This window comes from Hyperolius riggenbachi, chromosome 8 (genome assembly GCF_040937935.1).
Source record: "Hyperolius riggenbachi isolate aHypRig1 chromosome 8, aHypRig1.pri, whole genome shotgun sequence".
NCBI classification, from domain to species: domain Eukaryota; kingdom Metazoa; phylum Chordata; class Amphibia; order Anura; family Hyperoliidae; genus Hyperolius; species Hyperolius riggenbachi.
This window is the reverse complement of record NC_090653.1, coordinates 239358449-239376470: the sequence shown is the minus strand read 5'-3', so window position 1 is coordinate 239376470 and position 18022 is coordinate 239358449. Positions and strand designations below refer to the sequence as shown.

Below are 18022 nucleotides of genomic sequence, written 5' to 3'. Positions count from 1 at the left end.
TTTTTTAGTTTTCGCTACAGACTCATTTTAAAAGTAATCTAATATGTGAATTTGTCTTCATTTAGGTAAGCTACCTCACCTTTTCTATTTTATTACTTTTAACAAAGTTTTATTAGACCTGGACGCCTCTTCCTCCCCTTCTTGTGCAAAGAAAATTTTTTTGTTACGTGTCTATAACTCTTGGATAGATTTTCTACCTTCCTATGTGGACAGAGGTGATGGAAATTCTCACACATGAGGAAAAAGGATAGTCCTAACATCTGAAAAGAGGTTATAACCCTTTATCATACTATCACAATTACCATATCATTTTTGACTGGAATTGTTTCATTACAAGTAAGAGAATACAGGCCTGTAAGTGAAACCATCTAATGATTTTATAGTCAGCATCTTGCTTCAGGATCTTATACAGGTGGTGGGTACTGGTTTTATTTATCCAACTGTCTGTGACTTAACCTTTTATTCTTTTCAAAATGAATCTAAATTGAACCTTCAGAATGTGTCAAGGTAACAGCTTCATTTTCACCAGCCATATTTCCTTTAAAATAAGTGCTCAGGTGCCCGGGCCTAGTAGGCCTCACAGTAGTGCAGAGGGTCAGAAGGTTTCATGGATTATACAATAGGATCTTGTTCTATTAAATGCTGATATAGTAAACCTCTAGCTATAGTAAATTCAGGTCCTGACCACGTGGCTGTTTGAATATACAATGTATGGTCAATTCTGATATAGTAAACTACTTGACTAGTCCCCTGAAAGTTTACTATAAAGAGATTATACTGTAGCCCACCATGAGTTGATTGTGTCCCAATGTGATTACTGACAAGCCCTTGCCCATCTTCTCCAGGGAGAGACTCCAGGAGACTTTATCATGCAGTAGAAGCTTAAAGCATACCTGAACTTGACATGAGATAAACATGGGAGCATACAGTACGAAGCCTACTTAGAACTTGCCTGCCTTTATTTATCTATTTTTCATTGCAAGGGTTAAAAACACTCAGTGCTTCATGTATGCAAATGAGGCAGTCCAATCCAGCCTTGGCTCTCTTGTAATGTAAGTAGCAACAAAACACTTATAACTGGCGGTGCAAATAATCCTGATAACAAGAGTGCTGAAAAGCATAAACCTATTTTATTTATTTTTGTTGAGAGCTGAATGAATCAGATTTTATGTCGCACTGATGTGGCTTCCGTGCAAATTGTAACGCCTTGCAAAGAAAATGAGACCCCAGGAAAGTTCTAGTTACCATTGTTACTACGCATACGATTATCTCATAAGTGTATTTTTAATGGGTGCATTCACAATGTGTTTTGCATATCATGCGTTTTATAATGCTTGTGTGCGCAATGCACACTCCATGTGTTATTTCAAAGCCTGGTTAACGTCTACACAATGCACACGCATTTGCATGCCTTATCCTGCAAAAGCACTGCATACAGAGAGTTAGTAAAACGCAGTCCATTGCATTGCAGAGATGTAAACATGCCCATATGACTGTATGGACAGTGAGTTCACATGCAGTATTATTGTGCAATGCCTGTAGTGTCAGAATACCCTATAGCAGAACTCCAGAAAACAATGCAAATGGAAATACCCCACTTGTCCAACATAAAGTGGATCTCCAAATTATGTGTGAGCAAAATGACATATAGCAAACATGATTTGGTATTGCAATACCTAGTCTTTGTGTGTCATGGATACCCACTGTGCAGCTGTGTAGGATGTTCTCCACACTCGCTTGTAGGCTGCAAGAAACTGGCTTGGTGTAAATGGAGATGATCTATTCAGGTTGACACCGTTTGTGCTTTCCTCACCACTGGAATTGTGCTGCAGCCCACTGTTTGTTTTGTTTCATATTTTTATCTACACATCACTTCCCCCCCCCCCCCCCCCCCCCCCCCCCATCCAGCAGGAAGTCATAATTGATTGATTCATTGGAGTATTGCTAACATCTGATCATGATAATGCAAGGTTGTAAAACGGCATGCATTCAAAAATGGTGCTGGAAGTTTTGCCACAGGGTGAAGCCAAAAGACTGTTCCCCCTGCTCCGACTATACTACTGTCTAATTATTCCTCTGCCCATGTAATTAGTGCTCTGGCTATTGCCGGTGGACAAATTGCCCCGCTCTTATCGCTATTTGGGCTCCATCGCCCAAATTAGTGGCCAAAAGCTGCTATAACTTTAATTGGCATTACAACCTATTGCAATGCCCAAATGTTAGCTGCGGGTGCTGTGCCCAAATTAACTGTTTCGGTTAACACAACCACTACTTCATGATCGTTCTCTGATTGGAGTTTACCTATTTCTTTGCTTGATCAAGCTACCCTCACATAGGAAATGGCTATTTTAACCCTGCTCGCACCATGCCTTAAAGGGAAGGTTCAAGCAAAATAAAAAAAGAGTTTCACTTACCTGGGGCTTCTACCAGCCCCATGCAGCCATCTTGTGCCCTCGTAGTCACTCACTGCTGCTCCAGTCCCCCGCTGGCAGCTTGCCGACCTCGGAGGTCGGGGGCCGCATTGCGTAAATTTTTACGCATTCCCGCTAGTGCAGGAACATTAACACATACATTTTTACGCGTTATTGGTTCAATGCGTAAATTTTTACGCATTAAACCAGTAATGCGTAAAAATGTATGGTTAATGTTCCTGCACTAGCGGGAATGCGTAAAAATGTACGCAGTGCGTCCTGCTGACCTCCGAGGTCGGCAAGCTGCCAGCGGGGGACTGGAGCAGCAGTGAGTGACTACAAGGGCACAGGATGGCTGCATGGGGCTGGTAGAAGCCCCAGGTAAGTGAAACTCATTTTTTTTATTTTGCTTGGACATTCCCTTTAATACAGCTTTCAATAGGACCAAAGCCTGTTCCTTAAAGAGACTCCGTAACAAAAATTGCATCCTGTTTTTTATCATCCTACAAGTTCCAAAAGCTATTCTAATGTGTTCTGGCTTACTGCAGCACGTTCTACTATCACCATCTCTGTAATAAATCAACTTATCTCTCTCTTGTCAGACTTGTCAGCCTGTGTCTGGAAGGCTGCCAAGTTCTTCAGTGTTGTGGTTCTGTGATGCATCTCCCCCCTCCAGGCCCCTCTCTGCACACTGCCTGTGTGTTATTTAGATTATGGCAGGTTCTCTCTGCTCTATTATCTTTTACAAGCTGGATAAATCCTCCTCTGAGCTGGCTGGGCTTTCACATACTGAGGAATTACATACAGGCAGAGCTGTCTGCACTCTGCAGGAAGAAAAAGCCTGACACTTCAGTGGAAGATAGCTGCAGGGGGAAAGAAACACACAAATGATCTCTTGAGATTAAAAAGGAAGGCTGTATACAGCCTGCTTGTGTATGGATGTATTTTCTATGTGTGGACATACTGTACATCAACCTACTTCCTGTTTTGGTGGCCATTTTGTTTGTTTATAAACAAACTTTTTAAAACTGTTTTTAACCACTTTTAATGCGGCGAGGAACGGCAAAATTGTGACAGAGGGTAATAGATGTCCCCTAACACACTGGTATGTTTACTTTTGTGCGATTTTAACAATACAGATTCTCTTTAAAGAGAAACTCCAACCAAAAATTGAACTTTATCCCAATCAGTAGCTGATACCCCCTTTTACATGAGAAATCTATTCCTTTTCACAAACAGACCATCAGGGGGTGCTGTATGACTGATATTGTGGTTAAACCCCTCCCACAAGAAAAGTTCAACCTTTTGTGGGAAATAGCTGTTTACAGCTGTTTCCAACTACCAAAAACCATGCAGCAGCTACATTACCTGCCAACAGTAAAATGTTCATTGGAGTTCCTCTTTAAAGAAAACCTGAACTGAAAATTAAAAGTCAAAATAAGTATACACAAGTCATTCTTTGCTTCCATGTAGTCTACTCCTCAGTGTCTTTCTCCTCTCCTGCGTCCTGTTTGTTCACTGTGATCAAGGGAATTTTTCGTCCTCCATTTTGAAAATGGCCATTACCCATAACAGCTTTCTGGTCAGCACACAGTTAAACTGTAACATCGCCCACTTGAGCCATAGGGAAACATGGACATTTACCTGGTACATCAGTTTTCCTCTCAGCTATAACTGACAGCAACTGATATATTTCAGATCTGACAAAATATTGTCAGAACTGGAAGGGATTATTGTCAGAAAAAAATGGTGAGCTTCTGAGAGGTACTGATGGTGAGGTAACTATGTAATGTTCATTTGAAGTTACCTCATGTGTTTATTTTAAATATTTTTACTCAGTACAGGTTCTCTTTAAAGAGAATCTGTATTGTTAAAATCACACAAAAGTAAACCTACCAGTGCGTTAGGGGACATCTCCTATTACCCTCTGTCACAATTTCGCCACTCCCCGCCGCATTAAAAGTGGTTAAAAACAGTTTTTAAAAGTTTGTTTATAAACAAACAAAATGGCCACCAAAACAGGAAGTAGGTTGATGTACAGTATGTCCACACATAGAAAATACATCCATACACAAGCAGGCTGTATACAGCCTTCCTTTTGAATCTCAAGAGACCATTGTGTGTTTCTTTCCCCCTGCATCTCTCATGCACTGAAGTTTCAGGCTGCTCTTTTCTTCCTGCAAACAGCTTTGCCCTTGTCTGTAATTCCTCACTATGTGAAAGCCCAGCCAGCTCAGAGGACGATTTATCAAGCTTGTAAGAGAGAAGAGAGAAGCTGCTCTAATCTAAATAACACACAGGCAGTGTGCATAGAGGGGCCTGGAAGGGGGAGTTCATAGCAGAACCACAACACTGAAGAACTTAGCAGCCTTCCAGACACAGGCTGACAAGTCTGACAAGAGAGAGAAGTTGATTTATTACAGAGACTGTGATAGTACAAAGTGCTGCAGTAAGCCAGAACACATTAGAATAGCTTTTGGAACTTGTAGGATGATAAAAAACAGGATGCAATTTTTGTTACGGAGTCTCTTTAAGTTTATATTTTTATTGCTGAAATTGCAGGTCCAACATGCTTGCTTTTTTTTTTCAGCTGACCTTTTAAAGGGAACCTTAACTGAACAGGGGGTAAAGAGTTTCACTTACCTGGGGCTATTACCAGCCCCCTGCAGCAGTCCTGTGCCCTCGGAGCCGCTCTGGAATCCTCCGGTCCCCCGCTGTCACTTAGTTTTGTTTTTGACGACTCACCAGTCTGCTGGCTGCAATGCATATTATTGGACGCATTCCCCACTGCAATTACCGCTGTTGCGGACCGCAACGCGTACAAAGATACGCGTTGCCGCATTCCGCACGCGTAGATATCTGGCAACATGTATCTTTGTACGCGTTGCGGTCCGCAACAGTGCTAATTGCAGTAGGGAATGCATCCAATAATACGCATGGCGGCCGGCCGACTGGTGAGTCGTCAAAAACGACACTAAGTGACAGCGGGGGACCGGAGGATTCCAGAGTGGCTCCGAGGGCGCAGGACTGCTGCAGGGGGCTGCTAATAGCCCCAGGTAATTAAAACTCTTTACCCCCCGTTCAGTTAAGGTTCCCTTTAAGGCCTGCGTATGTACTACTGGAGTTATGCTTGCAAGAAAAGACTTCTGCATACATTTGAGTTTGAAAGTAGCGGTCAAGTAACTGCTCTCTCCTCTTAGCTGATATAGTTGACTGCTTGCTGTTTGTCCTTTGCTCTGCATGCCTGACGCATTCCCCCCCCCCCTCAGGCCAATTTGAATTCATAATTGGCTCTTTGTTTCTATCATGCGACAGTGTCAGTTAGTGATGGGAATTCCGGCTCTTCTCAGAGAATCGGCTCTTCTGAATCGGCTCCCATTAAAGAGCTGGCTCTTACGGCTCTCAATCGGCTCTTCATTAAATATCACTGGACACCACTCAGAATCGGAGTAAAAGCCCCGCCCCCGTCTCCATGACAACTCCAGACTGCTTCGCTGATTGGGGCAATCCCTCCTGCTACTGCTCTGCCCCATACACTCCTACAAGCTGCAACTACAGGCATACATCTCCCAGCATGCCTCAGCGCCCTTTATTACACAGCAAAGCAGAGCTGTGTGGGGCTGCTGAGGCATCGGCCCTTTTAAAGGGGAACTGAAGAGAGCGGTATATGGAGGCTGCCATGCTTATTTCCTTTTAATCAATAGCAGTTGCCTGGCAGCCCTGCTGGTCTATTTTTCTGCAGTAGTATCTGAATAACACCAGAAACAAGCATGCAGCTAGTCTTGTCAGATCTGACTTTAAAGTCTGAAACACCTGATCTGTTGCATGCTTGTTCAGGGGCTATGGCTAATAGTATTAGAGGCAGAGGATCTGCAGGGCTGCCAGGCAACTGGTATTACTTAAAAGGAAATAAACATGGCAGCCTCCATATACCTCTCTCTTCAGTTCCCCTTTAAAACTGAGAGCCGGCTCTTGTCGTTCACAGCAGAACGACCCATCACTAGTGTCAGTCTTCCAGCGACCAGGTAAGGTTAATTTTAAGGTACCTGGGGGACTTTTTATTTTGTTTTACAATTGAACTTGTAAAAGGCGTGTTTAGTAAGCACTGCTGCAGCTCATGAAACCCTTCCACAATCGCATATTAAAAGGGAATGAATCATTGAGTGACTTCTCTGTATATCACACTCAATACTCAGGGGCATCTGAAGCAGCAGCAATCAACACAGGTATGCTGGGCTCTCCATGTAACCTCACGTTTTGCTGCCACATTCTTCCTTCTCCCCTGTCCCTCTCTTACTGGGGCAACACCATGCAGGTGGTACAAAATTGGCGGATGCTCCAATGACTGTATCAGCTTCTCCTTAGTCAACTGTGGAGCAAGAGTTTGGAGAGAATTTTGTTGCTGCTGCTTACCGTTGACCATTGAAACACACTTTGGGTGTTTTAAACTGAAAATCACATCAGTGTCTGCTTCAGTTGGCTTCCTCTCGCTAGTCTGTGCGTCTTTGTGATAAGGGGAAGGTGGACAGTAATGAGGTGTATGGTTATGCATCCAGGAATAGCTCTAGGTGACTGTAGGGACATTTGGGTTTGACATATAAGATTAAAGCACTATCTTTAAATGGAAGGGAGAGAATAATAACCTTTAACTCAGACTACATGCTTTTTCTAAGCTATATTAAAGTTTCTCTTTAAAGCAAACAGGAGAAATTTTTTTTTTCTTTAACTAGATACTGACCTCAGTTCTGCTTGGGACCCTCTTACACTTCATGGCCACACTCCCTTCAATGTTCAAAGTTACTTTTGCATGGAGGAAAAAGCTGTGCATGAGCAGCTTTGTTCTACTGGGCATGTGCAGACCAGACTTGCACAGGTGCAGTATAGATGTGCTCGTACACGAACGGGGGGACGGGAGCGCGGCCACGAGAACGTATTCGGCAAGCTCTTGTCAAACATGTTCACAGGGACCCAGAGCTGGAACAGTGGGCACCAGGACATCTGGGAAGCCCTTGGACCATCCAGGAGCTTCCCTCTCCTGAAGTATCTACTGTAGTTGTAAGGATCTTGGAGCTCACTGCCTTAGTATTATTATTGTTTAGTATTTATATACACCACTCAGTTTACTAATTGTGTGAAAACTAATAGCCTGCTGCTTTTTCCTTAACCTACATCAGTTTCTCAATCACCCGCAACTGTCTGCTATGATTAATGACCGAGATGAAGACACATTGAGTTACATGAACAATTTACAGGTAAGTGACGCCTTCATGATGACATGGTGCACCATGTGTGCTGATGTGTTTCATTCAGACAAGTTATTTCTGGGCATATTTTTTCCTCCTACATTTTAAAATTCTGTATTTTTAGGTGCGGTAAATCATGTGTAGGTGAATTAAAGGGGACCTATAGTGAGACAGAACCTTTTGAAGCTTGATGTAGAGTCTTCCAAACCATAATTCCTTCTTTCGCATGGGGGGCTGAAGGTGGTTAGTGGTTAATTCACCACCTGTCAGCTGCTCCTGTGCACTGGCTGGGCTCTTTCTGCACTTGACAGGCAGTGAAGAGGCTGTTACTTCTCAGCACTGTTGCACTCTAGCGTGTCATGATGCATGGGTTTTTGTTTTTTGCTGTTGGGTAAGTGTGTGTCAAATGCTGCCAATTTACAGCCAGAAGGCTTGACTGTCAAGTAAACTTCAGCTGTCCAAGTGAAAAAAGGGCACTAGGAATATGTTATGCCAGAAGATGTTCACCCAGATCATTGGTGCCTAGGTTATGCATTATAAGTGTTTTATTCTCAGCCTGGACTGAAGGGCTGCGGATCCTACAGCATGAGGGCTCCTGACCTATGTTAACATAATTTTTTTTTTTTAAAGAATACTATAAAAAAAAAATCTATTTTCTCATACACGCCCTGCAAAACAGATGTATAGTAGTGTAATGATCTGCTCTGCTGTCTGCACAGGCAGACAGCTTTTTGACCATTTTAGGTCTGAGTGCTGCAGGTCCCTGGAAAAGAGACCTGTCTCCACTCACTGCAGAGTCGCTGTTCTGGTGAGGAATTTGCATCCACTTGTCATGCAAATTGCTTAGCTGCTTCCTCTGATGGCTTTCAGTATAAATACCATTTCCTCCCAGAATTCCTTGCTGGTCATGATGGTTTGTTCCTGCTAACTTACCTGGAGTCTCAGCCCTTTGCTTACGGTTTGCTAATATTGCTATCTTAGTAGTTCCTTGGGAGTGCCCTAGCATTCCTGTTAGCATAGTCAGGTTGTTTGTTACCTGTATTGCTTTGTACTGTCTATCTGTTGCGATTGTCTTGTCGCCAGTGGGGGTCGACAGGAGATCGTTCTGTCTGTTGGGATCGCATTCGCCCTAGCGGTAGAGGCGGTGGTTCCTTCTGTATTCTGCCTTAGGAGTGTAGCCAGAGCAGCGGTTGCTACTGCCTGCTCCGTCTGTCCGTCTGGAACGAACGCTTGCTGTCGTCTCGGTGAGGTAACCGTTTAGTTTTTTTGTTTCCGTGCTTCTTTGGTTAGTCAGGGTTGGTACGCTTTGTCGCTATTGCGCTTAACTTGTGGTGTCCGCGTGTAGTTAGTCCTATCTGCTCATGTGTGTTGGATTACTGTTTATCAGTTCTGTCTTTATTCTGTTCCTTTGCTCTGTATTACTCAGTCTGGTGTCGCTATTAGCAATCGCCATTCTTGCGATTGCGTTCCCACTTGGTTTTCGTCGTTGTGTGTTCACCGTCGTCGGGTGGCGACTAGATTGGTGGACACACATACATTCTGTCTCTGTTCTCTCTCTCTCCAAGGGCTATCTTGCCCTGTATTGCTTCACCTCGTACAATTCCCAACTGGCATCTGTAGCAGTGCAGAGGGTTTATTCCTCTGCACTCCACAGCTCCATCTGCCGGTGGGAATTGCCCTCTACAGGTGCATAGCACCATAGCTGGGTTCTGTTGTTTTATACGCTTGTGGAGGATTTCCGCAGTGTCAGCGCACATCTTGTGCGCTGACCACGGAAATAATTCCCCAATCGTTACAAGTAGTTCATACAAAAAATGTTAGTATATTTACAATCTTTTCCAACATCTAGTGGGCATGTGACTCAGGCTGGGCTACAGCAGCATTGTAGTGCCCCATCATGTCCAGCAGGCCATGTGGCCATCTATTGTCCCACCTGCTCTTCTGAAAGAGAAAATTGTGGCATTGGCTGCAACTTGCCCTTCCTCTCACAGTACATAGTGGGAGGCGTGTGGCCAGGCTATGTCTCCTTATTTTCTGATGTATCAGCCAGTTCAAAATGGTATGACACAAAGGGGTATGTCTGGACAACCAGGGTCCTGGAAGTTTTAGGGATGATCCACCTACTGGTCCTGTGTTCATTGTCACTTTTTGTTGTTGGCGCAAGAATAAGATTAGGTTAATGCTAGAAAAATTGTGTTATTGGTTATGGCTACTTTAGGTTCGTGTTGGAGATCAGTTTGTATAACTATAGTACAATGTTTAGGAAGTCAGGGTTGAGGAGAGAGTAAATAACACCCCAGGTGAAATGTGACATAAGATAGACATGTGTATGTACAGTGCCACTCTTTCTGCCTGAAAGAGTTAAACTTCAGGTATTTAAGTGACAGGTTTTTGTTTGGGTCGGACTGGGTCAGACTATAACATAACCCTCACCGATAAGAAATTACAGCCATAAAACACTAAATACACTAAATGGATTCTGAGAGCAGGAAAGAGATAAAAAGGATCAATAATTCATAGATTTGAACTCTGGCACATTTCAATGAAGGTGTGATTGAACAGAGAGAATGAAACAGTAGAAATTAAAAACTAGACTTAAATATAAAATAAAACTGGGATATCTAGAAAAAAAGTCATTTTTAGGAGGAGGCGGACAGATAGATACAATTGTTTTTCTCATTCGTTTATTTCACCTCAGATGTCCTTTAAGGTTATTTTTAGCCATAGATTGGAATGAGGGTTTTAGTATTAGAAATGGTGTCATGCCTGGTACACATCATGCAATGTCCCATCAGATGGATCGAAAAGATATTTAAAACAGGTCCAATCTGATTTCTGGGGGGGGGGGGGGGGGGTTGTATTTATTTATTTTTGCTTCTCTGATTCTCTGAAAAGTGATTGGAAAATTGATCAGAAAAACTTTCGGAGTTCAGATCAAATCTGTTGGAAGTTATTGTTTTGAACCGCTGTCTGGTGTGAAATTGCGTAGTGTGTACCAGGCATAAAAGGATAAGATTAAGGTTAGGTATAGATGGTGGTAGGTTAAGGCAGTGGGGAGGGGGTTATCTAGTCATTTAAAGTAAATGCTGAAATTTTTATAGTCCCATTCCAAATATTCGCGCTGTGAAGTGCTTCTGATAGCTACTGATATCATGCTGCTTATTCGTGCTGTGAAGTATTTTTGATAGCTACTGATATGCTGCTTATTTATTTATTCATTGTATTTATAAAGCCCCAACATATTACGCAGCGCTGATCACAGTATCTTCTTATTTGTAAATGAGTCAGTTCCGGAAAGGGACAAATAGTGGGAAATGGCATCCTATCATCAATACTATTGTAGCTAGAAAATTTTTTTTTTAATAGTTAACTATGGTAATTATTTAACAGTTTCCTCTAATCCAGTCATATGAAATTAGATTCTAAGATCCAGACTCACAATGGAACAGAACGGATTAGAGATGGCACCAACCAGACTTGTGGAGATATGATATAAAATAAATGCTGTCTTGTTCAGCCTTGGGGGAGTTGTGGTTGTACAGAAAATCAGGCCGACAAACCCTCAAGGTGGTTATACATTATTTGATCTGCCACCAGATTGACTACTAGATAGATCCCTCTCTATTCACATGTAATCAAAGAAGGATCTATTTCCTACCCACACACTGCACACCAATTTCCAATGGATTTCAGCATAATATCTATTGGAAATAATCTTCTCGCCACCGCCCCCCTAGTGTATATGTCACCCTGACCCCCTGTGCCCGTGTGCACTATTGAAGGCTCACCTGTTCACTTGAATCGCTGCTAGTGCCTGGGGTCACATGGTACAGGCACTCGTGATAATTGAAAGCGGAGGAAGTGTGGAGTCACGCCAGCATGACAGGTAGGCGCATGGAGGGGGGGTTGCTAATACGGGACACTGGCAGTTACAGCCATGCACCTGATTGATCCCTTGTGACCAAGACTTTCCGCCACCCCCGATAATGTAGGAGATAAAATTGGATCGGAAGGTAGATTGGCCCACAAAATTGAGTAATGTATGGGACCCTCAGTAGTGCTGGCAGGGCCGCTTTTAGGGCAGCACAGAGGGGACTGCTGTATGGGGTCGGAGTGAATCTGGAGCCCGGCGAACAGTGCCACACATGAGCCCCAGCTGCAGCCTGTTTCTGGCTGCCCATTAATCTGGTGAGAAGTTTCGGGAAGCTCATCCTGGAGTTGCGTTAGTAAGTTAGTGAATAAAATAAACCTTACCTAGACAAATGGGAGAAAAAGATTTCTACTTACCTGGGGCTCCTTCTATGGAGTCTGCACAATCCAGCTGGGTTGCGGGGCACAATGCATGCCTTGTTCTGGGCAGCGCACCTCCTCCATCGTGCTCCCGTAGCTGGGAGCATTTTGCACAAGCGCAGTTAGTTACTAAGGTACTAAGCATATGTAGAATGCTCCCAGCTATGGGAGCGTGAAAAAGCAGACACCCAGATTTTAGTGTGTTCAGGCCTTCAAATGTTGTAATTTTCCATGTGGAGGCAGAGGGTAATGAGGGGGGCCCAATAGGTTTGCCCAGTATGGGGCCCACACATTTCTGAAGGCGAGCCTGAGTGCTGGTGCAGTATATAGAGCAGTTCATGTGGAAGTGTGACATAGATACCTTTCCTGCATTGCAGTGCTAGTTCCCCAGGTTTAAATCCCAGCAGGGACACTATCTGGAGAGAGTTTGTATTTACTTCCACATAAGGAATAATATACAAACCAATAATAGGGACATTACATTGTGAGCTCTGAGGGATAGTGAGATGGATAGTTTGATATACTCTATAATATGCTGCAGAAAACATCAATGCCAGATACTGTAAATGCATAGAATTTTATTATAAAGAATCACCATGTGGAAACAGGCAGGAGCCCTGCCTATAATTAACCCAGTTGGATGCACGCATCTGTCTAAAATGTCATTGCATGCTGTAGCATTTTGAATTTCTTTCGCCAGAATGAAGGTCTAATCCAAATGAGCTGCAGGCCATTAATCCTCCACAGCTTGACATTACAGTTGACACCATGCATGCAGGCAGCTAGTGTCCTCCTTGGCATGCACCAAACTCTGATTTATCCATCAGGTCTATCTGCTTTCTGGAGAGAGCAGATCAGTGGTGGTGTGCAGCGGCATTGTACTTTACACACTGTACAGCAACTTATATTAGAAATCAAGTTTATGGGTATTCACCATCATTAAAAGTAGATAGCTTATGTCGATGGTTCCTGTGATTATAACAACCTCAGGTTCATCTAAAAGACAAAAGGAGACCAGGAGGCCAATGGTGCAGAATCGTGTAAGATTCAGGAAAGCAAATTGCTAAGGATGTATATACTCACAAAAGTGGGTTGCAAATCCTTGCAACCAACGGTCAGAGCAGGCGGGAAATTAACCATCCCCGCTCGGTTTCCCAGGTCTGTTGACAGGAAGTGGGTGGTCGCACTCCCGAAGTTCTTTAGGACAACTAAAAAGCTATCCCCTCTAAAAGAGGTATGGCAAGACACTTAAAAGAGGGGTGGTGCGCCCAGTGCATAAAAGATAGGTTAATAAGCTATTAATCTTATAAACAGAGAGATAATCTTACCTCTTGAAGAATTTGGACAAGTTTATTGTAAAAAGGTCTTTTATTCAAGCACATTAAATAGACAACGCGTTTCGTGGGTACTTGCCCGCTTCCTCAGGTCAGTGAAAAAACAGGTGCCTTAACTGCTATGGCTGTGTGGCAAGCATGAGTGCCTCTCTGACTCTCTCTTGACTTTCAATAAACTGGTCCAAATTCTTCAAGAGAGGTAAGATTCCCTCTCTGTTTATAGGATTAATAGCTTATTAGCCTATCTTTTATGCATTGGGCTCCTCCACCCCTGTTATCATTAGAAGTAGTTTGTGTAGCGTGTTTTGCAGAAAGGACAGTCTTAAAGTATACCTGACCTAAGACAAAGCTACCTAAGGGTAAGCACATATGCTTATGCTGGATCCACATACCTCTCTGCATGGTCTATCCTCCTCTCTGTAATCACTTTCTTGAAAATTTTGACTATAGGCTAAAGCAGGAGTGTCAAACTCCAATACAAAGTGGGCCAAAATTGTACACTGGTACCAAGTCGTGGGCCAAGCTCAATGTCTACAGGCCACCTTCCACTCTTTTATAAAGTTTTCTCGTGTCAAATGGACCCTCTCCAACTCCTATACAGTTCCCTGGTGTCTAGTGGTCCTCCCTCCCCTATACAGTTCCCTGGTGTCTAGAGGCCCCCACGCTACCCTATACAATTCCCTAGTGTTTAGTGCTTTCTCCCTACCTCGCCCATATGGCTTACCTGGTGTTCTAGGGCTTCACCTTCAGTATAGCTTCCCTGGTGGTCTTGAGTGGGCCAAACATAATGCAAAGTGGGGAATCCACTTGAGGGCCAGATTTGGCCTGCGGGCCGAATTTTTACATGTATGGGCTTAAGTAGCATTTTCAGACAGGAGGAAGAAGGCTTGCTGTGATGTCCCCTCCTATTCCCTCCTCTTTCCTGACCTTTTCACTGTCATTAAGGCGTGGGGGAAGAGAAGGCAATGGGAGGATGATTGGAAGGAACACCACATCAAACTTGCCTCTTCCTGTCTGAAAATTTGAAGTAGTGAGTGTAGGGAATGAAGAGAGGAACGGACAATGCATAGCTTTGCCTCGGGTTGGTATACCTTACTTACAGGTACTTTAATTTATGGTCTCTCTTTAGCACTCAGAAGTCTCATTCTGTGAGCTTATCTGGTTTACCAGTAGTTGCCCAAGAGAGTTCTAGCAGGGCAAATATTTGAGGAACTGATTTGTTGAAAATATGTCCTTTGGTTCCTGAACAACCCATCATTCTGAATTGATTCTATATGGAGATTGCATGGAAGTTATCTGAAGCACCAGTTACAAATAAACAGTTAGTAACAAAACCCAGTAGAATCCCTTTATAGTAAACTCCAAGGGACTATATCAGATTTGGTCATACATTGTATATTTCTACACATGCATTTCCTGGGACCTGAGTTTACTATATCTAGAGGTTTACTGTATCAGAGTTTACTATGATGTGATTCTACTGTAATAGATGAGCAGAACACTACTCATTGAAGCAGCAGATAGATACACAGGAAGGGATTTGGATTTGATCAGAAAGGACTTTTGCAATGGAACATTTTTATTGCAGTGTCAGCTGAATTTGAATTGTAGTCCACGACAATATGCCTTTTAAACCACCCCCACCCACTGGCACAATCAGACTGGTGAGGATTTTCATATAATACAATGATCATGACTGCTGCTGTTTTATGCAGATAGCCCCCTTCCAGGGATTGCAGGCTCCTAACCACATTCTAGGTTAATAGGGAAACACTTTGTACTGACTGAGTTAGGTTAACACTAGCGCTAAAATCAGACCTGTGTCTGCAAACATGTCCATTTCCATTGTATCCGTTTTCTCTGCTGTGGTAGCGGAATGCAAGCAGATTGGTCACAGCAGGTGATTGGATCTGCTGTGACTGTGCATGTTGCCAATTTCGGATGTGGATCTAGCCTATGAGAATGGAAGTGATCTGAACTGTCAGTATATCAGGTTGGGGATTGCCTGGCAGTCCAAGAGATGAAGTCACATAGTGGCTGCAGTACATTGAAGATCTATTGAATTGTGCAGGGCAACACTGTACCCAAAATAAATTCCTGAATTCAGATTTAAATACGAAATATGGTTTTAAAATGTGTTCCTTGAGGCATGTGTCTGTTCATGCATTGCAGTCCAGTTAAACCTGTATTTCAGGTGTCTTATGGTTGCCTATTTTGCTGTGTTTAAAATAGGTGGAGGACTTCACTCACTTGAAGTCAAGCAGTAAAATTAAATTCTACTTCAACTCCAATCCGTATTTCAAGAATGATGCGATCATCAAAGAGTTCCAGTACGGCCCCTCTGGTGAGTAGTGAGAGCGTGGCTATGAGTGTAATGTCTTCTTGCTTGTTGCTATGTAGTAATGTATAATCTAGTATGGCAATGTTTAGCAGACTGCTGATTTATTGAGGGACTGTATGATGGAGAAATAAATAGAATAACAAATATACAATGTTCTTGCCGTCTGTGCACCTCTTATAGTCCAGCTACCACTGCCTATAAGGTGGCTATACATCTACTGATTTTGCAGCCCGTCTGATAATCCGATACAATAAATGAGTTCCAGCAGTACCAATAGTGGGATAAAACGATGAAGTTTACAAAACAACACACAAATGTTATGTGACATGATGCAGCAATCACCTCCACATACTGTATGAAATGCAAAATTGACCCTCACATATGAAGAGCAGCAATGACTCACTCACTCTCTCTCACTCACTCTCTCACTCACTCAAAACACACACATAAAGTACGTGTTGCCGTGCCGCTGAGTGAGTTGGGCGCTGGGTGGTGCCACTAGTTAACATATCTGTAATTCTACATTACTATTATTTTTACTATACACTTACCCAGTGTCCATTCACTACCCAGTTTTCACATTGTGTCAGATATCCATACACCCTCCACAGTTCTCCCTCTGTGTCAGAAGTCGGTCTCTCTTCCCTAGCCATTCCCTTTTGCCAAATATCCAGCTATCTCACCCTAGCCACTCCACTGGGACAAATGTCTAGCTACCCTACACAGTACTATATAATTCAACGTCTTTACTTACCCTACCCAGTTCTTAAATAATATCAGATGTCCAGATAATTCTTAAATAATATTGGATGTCCCACTCCAAATACAATAAAGATAATGCAATATAACAACGTAAACCATACATGCCTGATCCTGGACTTCTTACGCCTGCCAATTCGATCAGCCTTTGCAACTTTCCCGCGAAACTTCTGATTGGACCCCCGGAGCTTCTGAGCGTAATTCTGTCCCCACACTGGCTCAGTGGATCGGCATCTCCCGCGGCAGTTGCGAGCCGGCCTCTGAGCGTTCCTACACCTCCCGATCCTGTTTAGGCTTTTAACTGCATGTGCACCTGCAGCTTAAGTTTAACGTCCAAGAGTTTCGCCGCTGATTTCCTCGAATTGCAGCCCGTGTACTGGCTCACGCACACCACTTATCAGCTTGATAAGCTTTCCAGTCCGCGTCTACTCCGCTTGTGTCGCTGTGGGATGTCTTGAAAACTTTGGCCCCTGGCCCCTGTCTGCCTGTTTTGCTAGACAGTGAAGGGTTTAACGGCACCATTGTTATAAACTGTTATAAATCACCTTTTCCTCCGGCACCAGCAAACTCCTCAGCGAGAGTTGCACACATGACTCATCACAGCAAGCAGGAGATAGACTTTCTCAGGCTTCTTCAAAGTTTGATGGAGTTTATTAAGTACACAGCTATACAGATACAGTTCCTCATATCTTAGCAATGCACAGTTCCATGTTGCGTTACAGCGGAGTGATTACCTTCCTAGTGACTGTAATCAGGTCATCCTTATGTAGATACTACGTTACATCTAGACCAGGGGTGTCCAAACTTTTTTTCGAAGAGGGCCAGCTTGGATGAAGTGAACATGCCGGAGGGCCGAACATTTTCCCGAACATTCTTTGAACAATTACAATTAAATGCAAATGAATTATTTTGCATAAAATAAATCATTTGCATTTAATTGTAATTGTGAGCATGCCATTTGCAATAAAATTTATGCCAAGTTAATTGCAAATGGCATGCTTTTCATTTCATAACATTAAAGATCAACAGACAGCTGAGTTTTCAAAATGTATTTGAAATAAATTAAAAAAAAAAACAACTTACCTGCACTAATGGGAAGGGTGAAACTGAGATCTGTGCTGCAGCAAAGTCTTGGTCCGGTACAAAGGAAGTGATTTTGATGCGCAAAATGTCACGCAGATGAGAGTCACTTAGTCTTGTCCTCACACGATTCTTGTTGAAGTTCATGGCCTCGCTCTCAGTGCTGGTGTAGTGCCAGGAAGCAGCCCTGCGCGCAACTCAAGCACGCAGGGGTCACATCTAACTGACCTCCTTTCCTTTGACTCGCTGGTGTAGTTGTGCCAGGAAGCAGCCCTGCGCGCAACTCAAGCATGCAGGGGTCACATCTAACTGACCTCCTTTCCTTTGACTCGCTGGTGTAGTTGTGCCAGGAAGCAGCCCTGCACGCAACTCAAGCATGCAGGGGTCACATCTAACTGACCTCCTTTCCTTTGACTCGCTGGTGTAGTTGTGCCAGGAAGCAGCCCTGCACGCAACTCAAGCATGCAGGGGTCACATCTAACTGACCTCCTTTCCTTTGACTCGCTGGTGTAGTTGTGCCAGGAAGCAGCCCTCCGCGCGGAATGACAAGCGCACAACTCACGC

General features: G+C 43.4%; 2 protein-coding genes across 7 annotated transcripts in view; one reads left to right on the top strand and one right to left on the bottom strand.

Moving 5' to 3' along the window:
• LOC137527680 (forkhead box protein P3-like) overlaps window positions 1-16517 on the bottom strand; it is a 332205-nt gene extending 315688 nt beyond the window's left edge. The window contains exon 1 of the mRNA XM_068248423.1: window positions 16478-16517. The gene's annotated coding sequence lies outside the window, so the exon portion shown is untranslated. The remainder of the gene's footprint in view (window positions 1-16477) is intronic.
• The window catches only part of LOC137527679 (protein SET-like), a 71491-nt gene that overhangs the window by 2488 nt on the left and 50981 nt on the right, over window positions 1-18022 (top strand). For all 6 annotated transcript variants that reach the window (XR_011023194.1, XM_068248421.1, XM_068248419.1 and 3 more), the window contains exons 3-4: window positions 7586-7663; window positions 15511-15622. Coding sequence is in view for 5 of the 6 variants with exons in the window: in XM_068248421.1 (XP_068104522.1) it covers window positions 7586-7663; window positions 15511-15622 (190 nt within the window). In the remaining variant the exon portion in view is untranslated. The remainder of the gene's footprint in view (window positions 1-7585; window positions 7664-15510; window positions 15623-18022) is intronic.